The sequence below is a fragment of the Notolepis coatsorum genome (assembly GCF_963971535.1).
Source record: "Notolepis coatsorum genome assembly, chromosome: 1".
In the NCBI taxonomy this organism is placed as follows: Eukaryota; Metazoa; Chordata; class Actinopteri; order Aulopiformes; family Paralepididae; genus Notolepis; species Notolepis coatsorum.
Genome location: NC_140165.1, coordinates 160,756,912 through 160,778,758, shown reverse-complemented (window position 1 = coordinate 160,778,758; position 21,847 = coordinate 160,756,912). Strand labels below are relative to the sequence as shown.

Below are 21,847 nucleotides of genomic sequence, written 5' to 3'. Positions count from 1 at the left end.
TAGCCGCCCACCGAGCCTTCTTTGTATAACATAAAAGGAGTCATGCACCTGCTAGGTCTCATAAAGTGTATTATTACATGGCATTTTCACATTCGCCGAAATGCTCGCTTGTGATTGGTCAATAGCGCTCGTCAGAGGTCCGATATTACTCGATAACGGACCTCTGCCGAACAATAATGACCGATGTGCGCAGCTGGACCAATCAAGTCCACTACACACACTGTATCAGTGCTGCTCAGCATATGCACAGCTGCACTCAGTCATGCAATCAGACCACAGACCTGCCGGCTGCCGATAATAATAACTTTATTTGGGCTGACAGAGCCACAGAACAACTGCGTCTGCATTTGATCTCGTCTTGTCGATGAATTAGGTATATTGTTAGTAAGTTAGCCATGCCATAAGTAAGGGATTCACTGACGTTTAAAACACCTCGGCTGCGCCTCGGTGTTCTAAACTCCGTGTCGGTCAATTATTTTGCGACAATGACCTCGTAGCTATACATTATCCCTTACTTATGGCATGTGTTTGGGGTCGGATTAATAATACTCTATACCTTTCCATTTTTTTTTGTGCAATTCAAAACCATGATCAACGTAGGAAGTAAAGCCTGTTACTCAATAAGGCAATGAAGGGGAGAAGAAGGGGAAAAAACATTATTTTCCTTTTTTATACGTTTAATGGATGAGCAGGTCATTCAGACAGACTACTAGCAGCAAAAACAGTCCACTGCATGGAGGCTCAGCTACTGATGTGAAGCACTGTGGTGGCCACAAAAAGCATCTGGCAAATGGCTCTCTCTCTCCATCATCTTGTTCTGCAATGAGCCGACTAGGGATGGGCATGTTGAGTTATTGATTTGTTGGGGAGTATTCAAATGCATAAAAAAAGAAAACTATGAAGATTAGCCCGCATGGCACAGAGCTGTAGCGGCGTCACTATACTGCAGCCCAAAAAGAAGCTGACATCCTCTCGACAGAAAAGGTAGAGCATAACAACGGGTGCAAACGCGCAAATTCAATAAAGTGTGAAACACGTTTTTTTTTTTTCTGCTCAGTTTCAGACAAAACAAAAAGGCATATATGCATGTTCTGGTTGGCATTTCACCAGGGGACTAGGTATTTAAAACGTACTCATCGCTGGCGCCCATCCCTAGAGGAAACGATGTGTGCAAAAAGCTTTCGTTTTCCAAATCTATGAAGTGTACTTTGTCACAATGTTTCATTTTATTTTTAATTTTTTTTTAATGTTTCTAACCTTGTCATTCAGTGTCGGTGTGTAAGGATGGAACTGAAGCCGGGAGTCCCAGCTGTGTACACAGTCAGTCTTAATGACAACAGTGTGGCCACAGGTACACACATGCTCACAGTGTTTCAGGGGCAGATTAATGTGGACATCCACTGTTACCTTTGGATACACAAAGAAACACAAACGTATCGAAATAATTTACTTGTTTTGGGGCTAGATTGACAAAAAAAATAAAAAATACAACCCTGAATAAAAAATTAACAGAGCGAGAACACATAACCCCCCACCACACACACAAAACACATACAGGGTGTAACAATTCGTCAATGCACTGTAAAATCCAAGTGTGAAGAAAAAAAAAAGTATTAAAATGAATCAAATTAAAATCTAAATAAAATTGTGGGTTTCTTAGATTCATATATCTACATATAAAAATAATGCTGTTAACTAATACTCTGGTGTAAGGTTTTAATTGCATATACACAAACGCTGACTTCAGTGCCCTCACATTTGTATTTTTCTTTTTAATGTTTTTTAAATGAATCATATTGAACCCAACGATGATATAAAATTGTAATACTAGACGATGCATTGGCTAAATAATCAGAATCGAATCTCAAGTTTGATTCAATTTTACCCCTATCACACATGGGCGGGCGGGCGCGCGCACACACACACACACACACACACACACACACAGAGACACACACACACACACACACACACACAGAGACACACACACACACGGCTGGAGATGCTTTCATGGCAGGAGAAGGGGGGCGGGGGGGACTGACACTGATGGGGGGCGGGGGGACTGATGGGGGGGGTGGGACTGACACTGATGGGGGGGCGGGGGGACTGATGGGGGGGGGGGGGGGGGGAGACTGATGGACATCAGTGCACAGAACAAATCAAGCTCTTCATGTAAAAGTAATGCAATAAAAACTAAAAAACATAAAAGAGAAGCCTGGCGCTCAGGCCAGGTAGGTGAACAGAACACATGAGGTCATGTATCATGGCTTGCTCTTGTTAATTCAAATAAAAGCTTTTAAAAAAGGGCTCCTCTGTTGAGCAGATTAAAAACATAAAAAGGCCTTTTGTTGTTGGCTTCAAGTTGAGTGACTGGTGTCCCGGCTGCTGCGGGCTCCAGCTGGCGTCCCGTTCACAACTCTTAGCTTTCAGGGATTGACAAGACGGGGGAATGGTCGACCACCGCCCCCCCACACCCCGGAACAGGTTCCGCTTAGTCCACCGGGCTCTTCCTGGAGCCAGAACGACCCACGTGGTGCCTGACTAGGCTGCCTGGGAGACACACACAGCAAACCCATTACATTTAGGAAACCAGAATACTTTCTCAACAGGGGAGGAAACTAACTTTTTGGCTTACCAGCCAACTGGCGAGTAGCTGATTTTTTTTACCAGCCAAACAGATTTTTTACCAGCCAAAAAAAATCGCTAATTGTGATAATTACTTCTTTGTATGTCTTCGTCTAAATTGATTTTCAATCTTTAGTAATAATCACACCGTGTCTCTACTCTTTAAAATATTTATTAACATAAAACATTAATAACAGTGTCTCTACTCTTCACAATATTAGCATAAAACATATTAACATGAAAGAGGGATCTATTCTGGACTGGGTTGGGCTGAACTGGGCAGTGAAAGATGCTGGGTTGGACTGGGTTGGGCAGTGAAAGAAAAAACCTTTAGTATGTTGTATAGATAGATGTGAAATGTATAGATGTAGCAGTACTGTCTATCTGTATGTCGTGTATGTCATATGTTATGATGAATTGAAAATGGGGGACCCTGATGTAAACCAGACTAAAGTCTTTCTCTGGTCTGCATCCCCTTAACAATTGTGTGTATTGAGAATTGAGCCGTACTGTATTGTACCCATTCTGCAATCTGTTAATAAAGTTTTCAATCAATCAATCAAGTTAACTTTGAACCTCGGTTGTCAAGCCGCGTCAATGTTGTGTATGCATCTGGGTAGGCATCACAACGGTGTTCACTGTGCCTTTAAGACGGCACGGTGGGCTGGACGACAGGGCTGTGAAATACAGTCAGTGTTGTGGTATCGTCAGTTCGGTTGGTGTGTTGTTGTGCACTGGTTGAGCATGCAATAAAACATGTAACCTTACGTCGTAGTCCGGTGCGTTTTTGGAAACATTATAGTCATAACAAATACACCTAGCTAACATGGGGCTGGCTGCTTTGAGCACACACACACACAGGGCTAACGTTAGCTAGCAAGCAGCTATATAGCTAAAACGCTAACTAGAAGCTAACTACTGTATACTGTTCAAATAGACTAACATACACCTCTGTGATTTAAATGTGTCCTTGCCTTATACTCAAGGGTTGTACTAGGGTTGGATGTAGTTCCCCGTTGGTCAGTCTGTCTGTTTTCCATCTTCTGCTGTGTTTAACGTTATCCGTTTGCGAGTGCTCCCTTGACTGATGGCTAGTACCGCGGGACTTTTATTCAACATTATATATGTCCGCCGTGGGTTGGCCAGTACTGCAGGAACTTTTATTAAACATTCTATATGTCCGCGGGTCTTGTGCAGTGCTCTTGTGGCACTGTCAACTAAAGCGAGCACTCAGGAGACGTGCACCGTTTGCCAGTGACCGTGATTGCAGAATGTTTTTTTTTGTTTTGTTTACTAGTCGCCAGACTGGCGAGTGGTCTTCATGAATCACTCGCCAAACCTAAAAAATACTCGCATTTGGCGAGTAAAGTGGCCTAATTTCCTCCCCTGTTTCTCAAACTGTCAACCTACAATGCAATACCTGGCTATTTTTATTCTTATTCGTTGTGCCTATATGTATGAATTTGCTGATAAACGGCGTCTTTGTTTTGTAAGCTTGTTGTTGCTGTAAATGAGGGAAACCTCAGTGCCTTAACACATTGAGTGCCACGCCCCTTCCAGGAAGTGACCCCTTCCTTGCCGTCCATTAACCCCATGTAAACGTAGTTGTAGTTTGTAGAGCTAAACCTAGATTTTATAGTATTAGCTATGGGTCTAATAACGCCGTCGAGTCTCAGTGAGTTGCTTCTGGTCAACGTGCAAAAAACGGATTCTTTTTTCATCCGTACATTTCCGTTTTATACCATTTTGAATATAGTTTGGTTGCTTCTGAGTAATTCCAGGGAAAAGACGTGAAAACAGCGTTTGTGTAATTCAATAAACACGTGTCATTTTTCGTCTGATTATCGGATCTTCCTGAAATCAACGCTAGATCATCATTATTATCCTTCCTCGTGCAAGCATGCAATGTGGTTTAGACCCCCCCCCCCTCCCTGCAACCCAACGGCAAACAGCCATACACATAAAACACAGATAGCTTCAATCGCGGTAGAAATAAATATCAGATCAACGCAAGCTTTCATATATAGTGTCCTTACCTGGTCTCTGATGTATTGCCAAAAAAAGAATCCAATTATCTGATCGCCATTCCAGTTATCCACAGCGATCCTGTCTCCGACGTTGTTGGGCATTGCACTTCAACGGGCGGGCGGGGTCAGTAGTCCAAACCATCCCTACAAGCGTGTGTTTTGCCGGAGTGTTTAGGACCTGCCCCCACGCCGCAGCTCTGTAGAGAAAATAAACTAACCCGTTTCTAACGGGGTGCAATAATGGCCGAAGGCGTTAGACGGCGGTAGACCGTCTGCCAGCTCAGACACACTCAGAACAGTATGCACAAGGTCAGGGCTGTACGCTAAGCTTTTTCACTAGGGGCACACTTGACCCTAAATGAGAAATTTAGGGGCAAAAAATATTTTTTTAGGGGCACATTTTTAAATAACAATTTACCATTATTTATATCGATTGTTTTTGATTAAAAAAAAAGAATAAATTATTTTATATAATTTTTTTTTTAATAAAATATATATATTATATAATCATACTTGTAGTTGTATTATCTGCGAGACATCGCCACCACGCAACAAGTCAAAATGCTCGCTATATGCAACCAGCTCCACTGTCTGTGTGTACTCGAGTAGCCTCCAGCTACGGCCAGGATTCTCCGGAGTTGCAGCTGGACCCTATACTGTAGCCTCCAGCTACGGCCAGGATTCTCCGGCGCTGCAGCTGGACCCTATTGACTATATTCAGCGTGCTCTCAGCTCGAATACGCATCGACTCAGTGTTATAAGACATTGATATCAGGAGCTATCTGAACTATTTAGTTTAATGGGACCTTTCGTTTTGAACAGTAAGCTAACGCGAGCTATCATGCACTACTAGCATTTGTTGATATCAGTAGCTAGCCGGCTGGCAGGCTCACCGAGGTTCCAGTGTCCCACTAGAGACTAGTGTTTACAACAGCCACGGGTGCGGGAGGAGCAGCAGACGCCGCAGCTCTCTCCGTGTGTCTGAGTTCAGTTCAGTTCGGCTCACTATAGGAGGTCAGCCAGTCTATCAGAGTGAGTGCTCAGTCGATTGTTCCCGCTGATCATACCTGCTGAGTGCTCACTGCTCAGCTCGCGTGAGTGACGGCATCGCATCATCACGCGCCTTGGATAATTTAGGAGGGAAATGCGAATGCAAGGCTTGAAAGCACTACTCGCAAGCCTGCCCCCAGATAATATTTACCAATCGCAACGGCCAATTAAAGGGGCAATTCGCGACCATCTCGTCGCAGTGTACAGCCCTGAAGGTGCCCCGCTGAATTATGAATGGCAATAGTGAATAAAAGAAATACTGTGAGAAAAACGTAGATCTACGTTTCCGGCAACCAAATGGTTAAAGCAGTGTTTCTCAAAGTGGGGGGCGCAGAGGCATGACAGGGGGGGCCTTGAGATTTATTTATAAAAAAAAATAATAATAATAATTAGATTACAGAAAATTATCACTAAAGTGCCATCTGTTGCAGCTGCACTGTTCTCCATGAAAATACCATTTATCAAAATCTGAAAATCATTATTTAATAAAACACAGAAAAGGATCACCAAGTTACTCTGGATAAAAAAAACCTTTACAGACAACATTGAGACAAAGCTTCCCGACACATCTCCAGAACTCGTTGAAATCTCATCTGATACCACCTAGAGAGCTAGTTTCAGAGTGTGGTGCTGAGTACCAAGTATCTCATCTCATGGCCCACCAAGTATCTCATGATGCAGCAGTTAAGGTGTTGATACCATTCAGCACCACATACAGTCTCTGTGTGAAGCTGGCTTTTCATCCATGACAGCTCTGAAAACAAAATATAGGGCCAATTTGAAAGGTCACGATATTAGTGTTATTTCAATCAATTTAAACATGGCCCATTTCATGACTATTTTGTTAGGGCGAGGGGGGGGGGGGGGGGGGGCCCAAAATATTTTGGTCCGCCAAAGGGGGGCCCCCGACAGAAAAAGTTTGAGAAGCACTGGGTTAAAGGAACACGGCAACATTTTGGTAAATTCGCTTGCTGTCTTCTCCAGAGAGAGACAGGAAGATAGATACCAGTTTCCTCTCTGTGCGTTCAGTAGAAAGCCATCTGGCTGCACGTTAGCCTAGCTCCGGTGGACTTCCGGAGGGGCAAGAGGCCCCCCCCCCCCTTCACCCGATTACCATCACCATCCGAGGGGATGAGGTGGAGGTGGTGGAGTCATACAAGTTCCTTGGGGTACACCTGAACAATAACCTGGACTGGTCGGACAACACAGTGGCCCTCTACAGGAAGGGACAGAGGCAGAGCAGGCTGTTCTTCCTGAGGAGACTCAGGTCCTTCAATGTTTGCAATAGACTGCTGCAGTCATTCTACCAGTCTGTAGTGGCCAGCGTCCTCTTCTATGCTGTGGCATGCTGGGGGGGCTACATCAAATCGAGGGACACCAACAAACTGAACAAGCTGGTGAGGAAGGCTAGCTCCGTGGTGGGAGTCAAGCTGGTCAGACTAGAGGTGATGGCAGAGAGGGGGATGAGAAGGAAGCTGGCTGCTATCCTGGAGAATTCCTCCCACTCCCTCTACGACGAGCTAGTCAAGATGAGAAGCACGTTCACGTTCAGTCACACTCATACACCCCCCCCCCCCCCCATGCACAACAACAGATCGCTAACACTGTGGCGTCCTTGACGAAGACGGACAGGAGCACTTGGATTTGTCCCCGGGGCGCGGCTCACGTTGACGGCCTATCTGCTCCCGGCTGCCCATGGGGGGAAGGACGGCGGGATGGGTTAGGCGCAGAGACTCTATCGCATCGGCGACTGAGAAAAAGACAATGCATGTGTGTGTGTATCCCGTGTGTGTGTGCCGCTTCAATTGCATGTCTAGTTCGTTGCATGCCGATTAAAGACCCCCTAAAGAGGTCCTGCATTATTATTATTATTATTATTATAACTACTAGGAACCTAAAGGAGACAATAATACTACCTTATGCATACTGCACCTTATGTGAATACTGTATATTTCAGGTAGTTCGTTAATTATATTGATTTGTTATATTGTTTACACTGCTTGTTTGGACTACCTGTACCTGCCCTCCCCCATGCTGCTATGATGCCTGAATTTCCCCAAGGGGATCAATAAAGGAATATCTTATCTTAGCATAATGAATGGAAGCGGACAGTGCCGATTAGCCTAGGCATTGTCCAACTAACACCTCTCACGAAGGCTAACCGGCACTGTCCGCTTCCATTCATTCATTGTGCTAAGCTAGGCTAACGTGCAGCCAGATAGCGTTCTACTGAACGCACAGAGAGGAAACTGGTATATATCTTCTCGTCTCTCTGGAAAAGACGGTAAGCTAATTTCCCAAAATGTTGGCGTGTTCATTTAAGAGATGAAATAATGGTTTGAAATGTATCTGCATGGACTGTGGACACAAACGGACCCACCTGCTTGTGGATCACATTCTGCTGCTTCCTCTTGTTCTTCTCCTCCTGCAGAGGGGAGCCCTATGCAACAGACACACAGGCTGGTTAACAATAACAACTAGATATTAATTATGCCTCCAGTGGAATCTTCAATGACACCGTTGGACCATTTCCCCCTAATCTGGTCAAACGGTTTGTCCAACCGACTGCCTTTAATACAACTTGTAAAAATGGTGGTCACTGGAGGCCACACATGAGGTGTACTGAGAATAATATGAACGGTGGAATAGAGGGAAATCTGTTTTGGAGAAATGTAAATCGTGGTCATTATAGTTTGAGTCCAACAATGCTAGGCTATCACAAAGTAATAACTAATTTCAAATATCCTTGTGATCGGCCAACGAGGAGTAGCTTTTAGTTTTATGACAATAGTGCAACAATGAGGCCAAAATAATTTTCAGACCTCCGTGTTATTGTAGGACAAACTATATTTGTCAGGTTTGGTGCAAGTAATGCATAATTTCTCTGTTTTCTTCCCCCGGAATTTAAGTTTGGGGAGAATCAGGTGAACAGTATGGCAGACTTCACATGTCCTTATGGCAGACTTCACATGTCCTTATAGCAGACTTTGCATGTCCTTATAGCAGACTTCACATGTCCTTATAGCCGACTTCACATGTCCTTATGGCAAATATGTTGTCCATTAGGAGCAGCATCACTGGATATAATATTTTCTTTTTCTTTTTCTTTTTTCTCCAACCCCCAATTTAGTCGTTATGCCAATTCCCTTCCTGGTCGTTGCGCACTTACTTACTACCGTCGGTCTGGGAGGGAGAAGACTACCACACGCTTCCTCCGACACATGTGGAGTCAACCAACCGCTTCTTTTCACCTGACAGCGAGGACTCTCACTGGGGGAGTGTAACGCATGGGAGGCTCACACTACCTCCCCCAGTTCCCTTCCTTGCTGAGCAGGCGCCCGACCGACCTGTAGGAGTCGCTGTTTACAACGACCAGGATACATACCCCACCGGCTTCCCACCGGCTAACCCTGCCAATTGTGTTAGTATGGACGACCGACCAAGCCGGCGGTACCGCTGACAGCTGGATTCGATCCCAGTGTCTCTGCGGTGGTAGGCAGGCGCTTAGTCCGCTGCGCTACCCAGCCGCCCCCCCTGGATATAATCTTTAACTTTATGACTAAGAGATCAGAAGATATAATCTTCGTAACTTTATGACTAAGGGATCAGAAGATACGCTCAGGTACGTTCACAGGGTCACCAAAATCAATATGGGTTCTTCCCATAGGAGTTCGTTCTCTACTGGGCATGAATGTTCACAGAGGCTGTAATGTGTAAATAGGAACGGCCTCCTCTAGCTTTCACCTCTTTGGTCATACCTGTTTCTCTCTTTCTCGCAAATTCCTCAAGTGAGAGAAGGAGTTAGGAGAGGAGGAGAAGGAGGAGGCGTCATTTTTGGCACTTCCTATAAGAAAAAAGGGGGGAAATGCAACAGGATTAAAAAAAGAAAAAGCAGGTTCCTACATATTGTTGCACATCAAACTCCGCGACTATAGGGTTGGCAGATACTGGTATTAGTTTCAGGGCAGGGGGATTTGCTCGCATTTTCAGAGCCTGCAATTGTATTTACTGTACATATGATTCTTAGAATTATTCTATCTCATGTCATCATAAATCAAAACAAAGTAATCTTGAGGCAAATGCAATCCTAGAAGATAGTACTTTTAATAGCACAATGTACTTCAAGATTACAGTCAGGTCTCGACTCTTGCAAACACTGCAGGGCTCGACATTACCACCGCGGGTCGAATTCTACTTAAGTAGTGACTTTTTTGGCCGTTCGGTGCCGAAAAAATACACTTCCCATGGTGGCATTTTGAAACGGACACCGGCATCATGTTCACCATCAAAAACTACGTGTAGGTCTGTCCCGTGTCTTCGTTTGGACCCCCGGATATATTAGTAATCATTTTTGGAAAATTGTGCAGTGAGAGAAAAGAGAATGAAAAAAGGCTCACAATTTGGAGTTTTCTCTCCCATCTCGGCTGCTCCGTGATGAGCGAGGTCTCCTACATTTTCAAAAGCCTAGAGAAAGCTCATCTTAACTCATCATGAGTTACGCATGTCAAATTGATTATATTTATCACTGCGTGCATGCTCCTTTGGAGATCTATTTCAGAACCTGTTTCTATCCGCCTATGACTCGGGAGGGAACACAGTAGGCTTGGGCGGTATCATTTTCTTTTTCATACAGTCATACTTTGCTGACATAATACCCCGGTATACGGTATATGACTGTATGAGCTAACAATATACTCGTTATCACCATACATAACGCTTATATTGAAACACGTTGACATTAGGGCCGTTCTTTCAACCTAAAAGTGCACTTTCTTCAACATCGAACCTAAATTCCTTAGCAACCCGTGTTACCAAGTAAACAAATCCCGGAACGATGGTCAGTTAGCCAGCAGCAGCCTAGTGCTACTAACGTTAGCTCCCAGAACGATAGCCAGTTAGCCCGCACCAGCCTAGTGCTACTAACGTTAGCTCCCGGAACAATGGCCAGTTAGCCCGCACCAGCCTAGTACTAGTAACGTTAGCTCCCGGAACGATGGCCAGTTAGCCAGCAGCAGCCTAGTGCTACTAACGTTAGCTCCCAGAACGATAGCCAGCAGCAGCCTAGTGCTACTAACGTTAGCTCCCGGAACGATGGCCAGTTAGCCAGCAGCAGCCTAGTGCTACTAACGTTAGCTCCCGGAACGATGGCTAGTTAGCCCGCACCAGTAGGGCAGGCCATACTTTTTCTTTTTTGGAAAATCAATCGAGTGGGGTGTCTAAAATATGTGTTTTTTTGTGGGGAATTCAAATATGGGATTATTTTTCTAATCGGATAACTCCTACCTACATTGTTTTGGATTTCAAAATGGCCGATTTGACAATTTTTCACCCCTTGGCCATACATAGATGCCAACATGAATCTGAAGGAAATCCTAACATGCAAGGTGTCTAAATGATGTGTTTCTTAATGGGGAATTCAAATATGAGTACATTTTTGGGATAGGATAACTCTAACCTACATCATTTTGGATTTCAAAATGGCTGATTTTACCATTTTTCACCCCTTGGCCATACATGGATGCCAACATGTATCTGAAGGAAATCCTAACATGCAAGGTGTCTAAATGATGTGTTTCTTAATGGGGAATTCAAATATGAGGTCATTTTTGGGATAGGATAAATATAACCTGCATAATTTTGGATTTCAAAATGGCTGATTTTACCATTTGAACCCATTGGTATTGTATTACAAAATTGCAAAGATAAAAAATATATGGGAAATCATTTATAATGACAAAGCCATCAAATGTATTAACAAGTGAACTGTATATAACTGGATACAACTCCAAAGATCAATAATAATAATACTAACAATAATAAATTGTATTTGTAATGCACACAAACACCTAAGTGCTAAATCTCGATCTCCTGACTTCTTGAACTTTGCCAGGTTCCAATATCTTGATTGGACTCATTCTTGGATGGCAAGATCTCCTACTGTACTGCTTTAGCCACCAACCTACAAACACAAACTTAAAGTCAACGTCAGCCATAAATAGGTGAGCTCTTTCCAGAACTACTCAGCAGAAACCTCTGTAACCATTTTAACAAACGTCTCAATGTATTGAGAAAATCCATGGGGCTCCATCAATCCTCTATCTTCTTAAAACATTGGAAAGGCAGGGGATGGAAAAGAAGGCAGAGAAAAGGAGAAGGGGCAAAGAAGAAAGCTTTGCAGCAGCAGACAAGGTTGCCAGGAAGGATGTTGAGAGCTTCCTTACAGTCCCTGAAGTTGAGCTCATTCCTGAAACTGACCCTGCAGCTTCAGCAAAGCTACGGAAAAATTATGATGAGATTCCAAACATCGCCCTTGCTAGTGTAAGGTATGGCATAGGTCTAAGGCCAACTGCAGCTATAGCAACTGCAGCTCTGATTGATGCAGGACTCATCTTAGAAGATGACAAGTAAAGTGATTGATAAGAACAAGGTTAAGAGAGCACAAGAAAAGTTGATGCAAGAGCTGGGGGAAGAGTTTGAGGAGAAGTGCAGGGAGGAGGGGGGGATCTCCTATATCCTCTTTGATGGGCGGATTGACATGACCAATGTGATGATGGAAGCTGAGGGCAGTGACCAATCTTTTCCTGCAAAGATCAAGGAAGAACACTATAGTGTTGCTAGTGAGCCTGGCAGCAACTATCTGTTCCACTTTACACCAGAGAAAGCAACTAAAGAGGAGTCCCATGCAGAGAAGATTGCTAAGGTCCTGTTTGCCTGGCTGAAAGAGAGAGGTTCTGATAAGACCTTGTGGGCCATTGGAGGAGACTCGACCAATGTCAACACTGGAGTGAAGGCAGGTGTAATGCGGAAGCTGGAGCTGCACCTGGGGAGAAAGCTGGTCTGGTTGGTGTGCAACCTGAACACTGGTGAACTTCCACTGCGCCGTCTCATTGTTGAAGTTGATGGGGCTACTCTGTCAGACAACAAATTGTCTGGGCCAATAGGACAGCTCCTTGATTCTGTTACAGACTGGGAGATCAATCCTAACTTCACCAGGATCTTTCTTGGCCCTCCGCTGATCAAGCTGCCTGAGAAGATCATTCAAGATCTCTCAACTGATCAACACTATGGCTATAAGCTGGTCTGTGCAATCAGGGATGGAGTGCTTTCTGCAAGGCTGGCTCTGCTGGAGATTGGACCGGTAAACCACAGCCGCTGGCTCACCACAGCAAACAGACTCCTCAGGCTCTGGGTGTCAAAGCATCAACTTAAAAGAAAGAACCTGAATAATCTACAATGCATTGTGGAATTCATCATTGGAGTGTATTATCCATGTTGGTTCAACATGAAGGTCAAGCACTCCTGGATCGAAGGGCCTAGGCACATCCTGTTTCAGCTGGACTGCCTCAAGTCTCAGAGGAAGGAGGTGCTGGATGTTGTGATGCCAACTGTGAGAAGATCTGCTTGGTATGCCCACAGTGAAGCCATCCTCCAAACACTGCTGTGCTCCGAGGATCAAAAAGAGAGAATTGAGGGGGTGGAGAGAATCCTGGCCATCAGGGGAGAGGGGGATCCAGACACTCAGCTGGGAGACTCCTGTGTCAGGATCAGAAGAACACCTCACATCAATAGTGACGCTTCCAGCATTGGTGGCTTAATCAGCTGGTCAGAAGATTTGTCAGAGCCAACTCTCACCTGCTCCCTAAGCACCTCCGAGGTGAAGAACTTAATCAACACCCCCATGGAGGTTCTCGACTGGCCTTGCCACACACAAAGCATCGAGAGGGTTGTTAAAATGGTGACTGAAGCCTCTGCTAAGTACTTTTCACAAGAAAAAGGGGATGGAGGGATCAGGGCTCAGGAGACCAGCAGGAGGCTGATGTCCAATAATGAATCCAAGCAGGACTTGTGCAACCTGATCAAATTTAAGAAGATAGAGGATTGATGGAGCCCCATGGATTTTCTCAATACATTGAGATGTTTGTTTAAATGGTTACAGAGGTTTTTGCTGAGTAGTTCTGGAAAGAGCTCACCTATTTATGGCTGACGTTGACTTTAAGTTTGTGTTTGTAGGTTGGTGGCTAAAGCAGTACAGTAGGAGATCTTGCCATCCAAGAATGAGTCCAATCAAGATATTGGAACCTGGCAAAGTTCAAGAAGTCAGGAGATCGAGATTTAGCACTTAGGTGTTTGTGTGCATTACAAATACAATTTATTATTGTTAGTATTATTATTATTATTGATCTTTGGAGTTGTATCCAGTTATATACAGTTCACTTGTTAATACATTTGATGGCTTTGTCATTATAAATGATTTCCCATATATTTTTTATCTTTGCAATTTTGTAATACAATACCAATGGGTTCAAATGGTAAAATCAGCCATTTTGAAATCCAAAATTATGCATGTTATATTTATCCAATCCCAAGAATTACCTCATATTTGAATTCCCCATTAAGAAACACATCATTTAGACACCTTGCATGTTAGGATTTCCTTCAGATTCATGTTGGCATCCATGTATGGCCAAGGGGTGAAAAATGGTAAAATCGGCCATTTTGAAATCCAAAATGATGTAGGTTAGAGTTATCCTATCCCAAAAATGAACTCATATTTGAATTCCCCATTAAGAAACACATCATTTAGACACCTTGCATGTTAGGATTTCCTTCAGATTCATGTTGGCATCCATGTATGGCCAAGGGGTGAAAAATGGTAAAATCGGCCATTTTGAAATCCAAAATGATGTAGGTTAGAGTTATCCTATCCCAAAAATGAACTCATATTTGAATTCCCCATTAAGAAACACATCATTTAGACACCTTGCATGTTAGGATTTCCTTCAGATTCATGTTGGCATCCATGTATGGCCAAGGGGTGAAAAATGGTCAAATCGACCATTTTGAAACCCAAAACAATGTAGGTAGGAGTTATCCGATTAGAAAAAGAATCCCATATTTGAATTCCCCACAAAAAAACACATATTTTAGACACCCCACTCGATTGATTTTCCAAAAAAAAAAAAGTATGGCCCGCCCTACCGCACCAGCCAGGTATCAACGCTAGCTCACAGAACGATGGGCGCGTAACCCTCTGCTGGCGCGTGCTGTGCACTACAATCAACTCTGTGTCAGTGTAATAGCAGTCTGTGATGTCACGGTATTGAGAATCATACCGGCGGGATTTCAAAATATCCTGGTATACCGTAATACCGCCCAAGCCTAGAACACAGCATTCAACATATAGGAAATCAAAAGCTTCCCAACCTGCAGAGCCTCTGTACTGGGGACAGTCCTTCTTGATGTGGGTGTGGGATCCACACAGGAAGCAGCCACGCTTCTCTTCCTGTCTCCTCCAGCGCTCACCCCTCTGCTCATTAGCCCCGTCCAGAGACTCTGCCCTGTCTCGCATGTTCTCCTGGTCCCGCCTCTGCTTGGACCTGGGGCCAATGTTTGCATAAGAGAATGTCAATGCACAACTCGAGACATGCCACAAAAAAAGCACCATCTACCAGTCTAGATTTTTTTATTTTATTGTTAGGTTTCGATTATTAGGGGCCAAGCACCAAAGGTGCGACATGCAGGCCAATATCGTCATGAAACCTTTATTTAAAAACTCACTGGAGTGGAGTATTTTGTGGATGATGGCCATTTTACTTCCAGTTTAGCAAATACAAGCTTGCATGCTTTATCTGGCTATGAGCATTAATTTCATTAGACAGTGTACTCTTACCAACCACAAGAGATGGGTATGAGAGATGCCGGTTATGGTGAGAGAGCATGCTCACCTCCAAAATGGACTTGACTAATCAGAAACAATATCATTCATGGCGTTACCAAAGAAGTAGATGGATGTTTTGGTAGTTTTCCAGGCTGAATTATTATTATTATTATTATTATTATTATTATTATTATTATTATTATTATTATTGTATCTATTATATTGGAGTGACATCAGATATCTCCAAAACTCTGCAAATCACATCGAAACAATCTAACTGGATAGATAGCATCTAAGGTAAGTTATAAAATATGTTTAAATCATTTTTTTTTTTTTTTTTGTGAACTGCCCCTTTAGGTAACTTTATTCTAGTCAGGTTAACCAGCTCATGTGGGCATGTCACAAAGAGACCAAATGGCACTATAGTCTATTAGGAAGAGGGGGGTATCATGCACCCCCCGGAAATATACTTCTAACCAGACTTTCTAGATTGGAAAAAAGGTGAAAAAAAAGGCTATGTTAACAAGTTGTCAGTGTCCCATGTATAATTTATATGCAAATGAAGGATGCGATTATAAAAAAGATCGCATATTTTTACCAATTAGTTGAGTAGGAAAGCGGATACTATCATGCACCCCCTGGAAATATTGTTAACCAGTGTTTCTAGATTGGGGAAAATGTGTAGAAAATGATAGGCTATGTCAAACATCTGTCAGAGTGTCCCATGTATCATTTATATGCAAATTAATGATGCCATCGTAAAAAAAGTGAATGTCGCTATTTCAGGCAATATTGCAAATAACTGAACAGGTAGGTTGTCTAGACCCATATTTTGAGAGTCAAAAATCATAATAAAACTATTCCCAGAATGATCACCTGAGCTAAGTATGCAAATTAGTGGCACCTTTACAAAGAATAAAGCATTTTTACTAGGGATGCTCGATATTGGCTTTTTTACCGATACCGATATAGTCCAACTCTTAATTTCCGATACCGATATCAACCGATACCGATATATATGCAGGGTCCCCCCCCCCCCCCCCCCCCAAAAACAGAATAATTTCAGGTAATTAACATTACATATCTCTTGTTGTGGAATTAACACAACATTATGCATACTTTTGACAAATAAAATCAGAATTTGTTCTTACTTGCTTGCATGGGTAAATAAAGGTTATAGAAATGTAAAAATAAAAGAAAATTATTATTATTTTTTTTAAACAGATACCGATATTTTCCGATATCACATTTTAATGCCAATATCGGTAGGCCGATAATATCGGACATCCCTAATTTTTACCATTTTGCTCTTCTTACTCCACTTTCTGGGCCAGTACCTAAACAAGAGAAGGACGGAGGATGGGTCCAACCGACCAGACAGGCTCTAACACCTCCTCATCCATTGTTCTTCCCAGTCCATACTTTGATCATAGGCTTTGGGCCTCTTGAATATTGGCTGTTCTGCTCTTTTGTAGCAGGCAACTCTGAAGTTGGCTCGCTGTACACCCGTCTCTTTCCTTTGAAAGCGCTGGCACAGTCATCCCCAGAAAAGTCATAGTATCCCAGCAGAGTGCTGCAGTACTCCGAACCCAGAGACTCAGCCAGTTCGGACACATGTATTAGCTTGCAGTGCCAGTGCCGTTGTGCCAGTGCCGTGGTCCAGGTATCTGGAGAGCTTGGTCATGCTGACATGGTAAAGGAGGATCATCAGTATATAGAGAGGTTGGTCATGCTGACATGGTATGAGGATCATCAGTATATAGAGGTTTGTCATGCTGGTAGAGGAGGATCATCAAGGTATCTGGAGAGGTTAGTCATGCTGACATGGTAGATGAGGATCATTAGTATATAGAGGTTGTTCATGCTGGTAGAGGAGGATCATCAAGGTATCTGGAGAGGTTGGTCATGCTGACATGGTAGATGAGGATCATTAGTATATAGAGGTTGTTCATGCTGGTAGAGGAGGATCATCAAGGTATCTGGAGAGGTTGGTCATGCTGACATGGTAGATGAGGATCATCAGTATATAGAGGTTGGTCATGCTGGTAGAGGAGGATCATCAGTATATGGAGAGGTTGGTGATGCTGACATGGTAGAGGAGGATCATCAGTATATGGAGAGGTTGATCATGGTGGTAAAGGAGAATCACCAGTATATGGCGAGGTTGGTCATGCTGACATGGTAGAGGAGGATCATCAGTATATAGAGGTTGGTCATGCTGACATGGTAGAGGAGGATCATCAGTATATAGAGGTTGGTCATGCTGGTAGAGGAGGATCATCAGTAGATAGAGGTTGGTCATGCTGACATGGTAGAGGGTCTCACCAGTACGTAAGAAATGGCATTGAAAGCAGCACTCTTGTATATAAGCATGCCAGAGATATATGTGAGCACTTCACAAATTGTATTACTATCTTTAACCCTCAAAACATCCATGTCTTAGTTGAGAGACAGTTGGATGTCTTAGTTTGTTGGATGTCTTACTGAGAACAGTTGGATGCACTTCCGAGCTGCTTCCACATCTAACGACCACCCCTAGGCATAGTCTAATTCTCACAACCCACTCCTGTGCGTGATGTAATGCTTTAATAAATGATACATGGGACACTGACAGATTTTTAACATAGCCTATCATTTTCTACAAATTGTTTCCAATCTAGAAACACTGGTTAACAATATATTTCCAGGGGTGCATGATAGTATCCGTTTTCCTACTCAACTAATTGGTCAAAAGTGATTATTTTGTATTGACGGCACAGATTTGAATAGGCTACTTACATAGAAACGTGTTAGTGATCTTTGACCCACGAAACATGGGTCCAGTGGTTCTCAAACTTTTTACACCAAGTACCACCTGAGAACGTAGCTGGCTCTCCAAGTACCACCATATGACCGGCATTAAAATACAGTCTATTCAAGGGGCGGTTAGGTGGCGTAGCGGAGATTGCGTTCGTCACCAACCCCGGAGCTGTGAGCTGGATTCGCCTGTTCGAATCCAGCTCACAGCTCCGGGGTTGTCACCAGCTTGGCTGGCCGTTCACACTAATACAATTGGCTGTATTAGAGGGTGGGAGAAGCTGGCGGGGTGGGTCTGGGTCGTTGTAAACAGCGACTCCTACAGTTCGGTCGGGGCGCCTGCTAAGCGCGGATAGGACCTGAGTGGGATAGTGTGATCCTTCCACACGCTACGCCCTCTCAGGGAGGATCCGCGCTGCCAGGTGAAAAGAAGCGGTTGATTGGCTGGACGTGTGTCGGAGGAAGCACGTGATAGCCTCCACTCTCCCAGATGATCTGACTGTGGGGGGTAAGTGCGCAGCGACCAGGAAGGGGATTGGGAATTGGCATACGACTAACATTGGGATGGGAGAAAATCGGAGGAAAAATGGAGGAAAAAAAAAAAAAAAAAAAGATAAAAAAAATACAGTCTATTCAGCTATGCACAGTTCACACAGGAGGCAAATGTATTCCTAATACCATTATTTATTGTTAACTTTTGTCAGATACAGCCACAATGTACAAAGGGATAGCACTAGAACTAGCAAACGCTTCCACACAACTCATACAATGCAAGGGGCATTGAGAACATAATAACTAACATTCTCACATAGCAAGTGAGAAAATTAAGAACAACTGTATTTCAGCAAATGTACTTAATTCTCTCTCTATCTCTCTCTCTCTCTCTCACACAGCAAGCAATTGTCATTCACACACACACACACACACAATTATTTGGTTACAAAAACTTCTGGTGCAGGAATTTTTGAATTTTTACCCTTTAAATGCCAGTGTTTGTGATGGGCATCACAAATTATTGTAAAAAGAAAAGAAAACACATATTCAGTACATTTTTTAATGTTTACCCTTTAAATGCCAGTTTGTGTGATGGCATCACAAATTATTGTTAAAAAAAACACAAAAAAGTAAAATATTTTCAATATATCAAATGCAAAGTACATTTTTCTGGGGGGGATTATTACAGGCTAGGCATGTGTCAATGATTAGCAGCAACACAGATTTTGATGGATTTTTTGTAATGTCAGATTTAACACCAACTCTTTTCAGAAAAGTGGGAGTCTTCATTTTTTATCTGACATTACAAAAAATATAAAAATAAATGGTTATGATCAGGGCTGAATGTATGACTGTTTAGACTGCATTACTCTCTGTCACAGTGATCTCCTGGTTGTTCCCCACTTAGGTTATCTAACTATCGCGCCGCCGCAACCAGAAACACTGGCCTGGCCTGCTTCTAAGTTCAGTGACCTGAAGATTTTTTTTTTTTTTTTGTGCTTTTTTGGAAATGTTTTCAAGTACCACCAGCAGTACCACCAAGTACCACTAGTGGTACACGTACCACAGTTTGAGAACCACTCATTTGTTCAGTTATCTGCAATATTGGCTGAGATATATTGAACAGATTCTTTTGCGATCTTTTGATAATAGCTTCCTTAATTTGCATATAAATGATACCATGGGACACTGACAACTTGTTAACATAGCATACGGTATAATCTAGAAAGTCTAGTTAGAAGTATATTTCCGGGGGGTGGATGATACCCCCCTCTTCCTACTAGGATTACATACAGAGACACAACTAGAAGTATATTTCCGGGGGGTGCATGATACCCCCCTCTTCCTACTAGGATTACATACAGAAACACAACTAGAAATGCAGCATCATGGTTGTAGGACTCCGCCAACCAGTAGCCAGTGCTTAAGAGTAGGAGGTGGGGCAAACATAAACCAACGTAAGTGGATCCCCCTGCTGGGTCCAACGGCGCCAGCCACGAGTCTCTACGACAAACAGATCACAATATATGAAAGGGGGTGTGGCTTAATTGTGGGGGGCAGGGCAAACATAGACCAATGTATGTGGATGTCCCCGCTGAGTCCAATGGTGCCACCTGCACAAACGGTCTGTACGACATACATTTAAAGATAAAAAAAGGGGGCAGGGCTTAAGCACAGGTACATGGTGAGAACTGATCATAACCCCATTTCACTTGTCTGTATGGGCAAGTACACATTGTCCAACCACTACGTTTTCACCGGTCACAGACAAATTAATGTTTTTTTTTTATCTACTTTTTCTCCCCATTTTTCTATTTTTCTCCCATCCCAATTTTTCATATTATCCAATTCTTCCCTCCCCTGTTGCGAACGTTGCTAGACCATGCCTCCCACTGGTCGGCTGCAATGTGGACGAAGCCTTGCATCCCGTGTCCCCTCCGGTACACGAGGAGGCAGCCGTCGCATCTTTTCACCTGTACAGCGCGATCTCTCAGTGGCGAGGAGTAACGCGTGGGAGGCTCACGCACCTGTTGCTTCCCGATTCTGCTGTACAGGCGCACCAACCGACCTGTAGGAGTCGCTGTCCACAACGTCCGATCCCCATCCACCGGCTTTCCCACCCCCTAATACTGCCAATTGTATTAGTATGAACGACCAGCCAAGCCGGAAGCAACGACGAGAGCTGGGCTTGAACCCAGCATCTCCTGCGTTAGTGGCGAGTGCCTTGCCCACTGCGCCACTTAGCCGCCCTACGGACAAATTAATGTTGAGCCCTGGAACGTGTCACAGATTTGATATTATAATATATGTACTTGTGATACGTACTTCTTACGCATGGGGCAGTCTTTCATGAAGTGGCCGATCTTGCCACAGATTCGGCAGCAGCGGTCGTTGGGCGCCAGCTCTCCCTCAGTGAGGACCTCTGGGTCAAAGAAATACTCCTAGGACATATGGTAAGTACAGACATGTTACCCGGTTACCGTTGGTAGTGTGATAGTAAAGGGTTAACCTTCTGTAGTGTGGCAGTGAAAGGGTTAACCTGCTGTTGTGTGGCAGTGAAAGGGTTAACCTTCTGTGTATTGCCGGAGTGAAAGGGTTAACCGTTTGGTAGTGTGGCAGTGAAAGGGTTAAGACATACTACTAGGACATGGTAAGTACAGACATGTTAAAACATACTCCTGGGATATACGGGAAGTACAGACATGTTAAGACATACTCCTAGGACATATGGTAAGTACAGACATGTTAAGACATACTCCTAGGACATATGGTAAGTACAGACATGTTAAGACATACTCCTAGGACATATGGTAAGTACAGACATTAGATAATAATCTCGATTCTCAACTCCACAATTTTCTTCTATAGCCATTTTCTAGTTCTTCTATAGGTGTTTTTTTAGTTTTTTCTATAGGCATTTTCTAGTTTTTCTATAGCTATTTTCTAGTTCTTCTATGTGTTTTCTAGTTTTACTATAGCCGTTTTCTAGTTCTTCTATAGCTGTTTTCTAGTTTTTCTATGTGTTTTCTATAGCCATTTTCTAGTTCTTCTATAGCTATTTTCTAGTTCTTCTATAGGTGTTTTCTAGTTCTTCTTTAGCTATTTTCTAGTTGTTCTATAGGTGTTTTCTAGTTCTTCTATGTGTTTTCTGGTTCTTCTATAGGTGTTTTCTAGTTCTTCTATAGCAGTTTTAAAT

At 43.3% G+C, this 21,847-nt stretch overlaps 1 protein-coding gene across 1 annotated transcript in view; it reads right to left on the bottom strand.

Annotated features, from left to right (window-relative positions):
- Nucleotides 1-1,434: 1,434 nt before the first annotated feature.
- Nucleotides 1,435-21,847, bottom strand: part of tut7 (terminal uridylyl transferase 7) — a 156,839-nt gene continuing 136,426 nt past the window's right edge. Inside the window, exons 25-29 of the mRNA XM_084319881.1 lie at nucleotides 20,977-21,092; nucleotides 14,907-15,079; nucleotides 9,461-9,546; nucleotides 8,083-8,142; nucleotides 1,435-2,550 (exon numbers count right to left, since the gene is read on the bottom strand). Of these exons, the coding sequence (XP_084176007.1) occupies nucleotides 2,542-2,550; nucleotides 8,083-8,142; nucleotides 9,461-9,546; nucleotides 14,907-15,079; nucleotides 20,977-21,092 (444 nt within the window). The 3' untranslated portion in view covers nucleotides 1,435-2,541. The remainder of the gene's footprint in view (nucleotides 2,551-8,082; nucleotides 8,143-9,460; nucleotides 9,547-14,906; nucleotides 15,080-20,976; nucleotides 21,093-21,847) is intronic.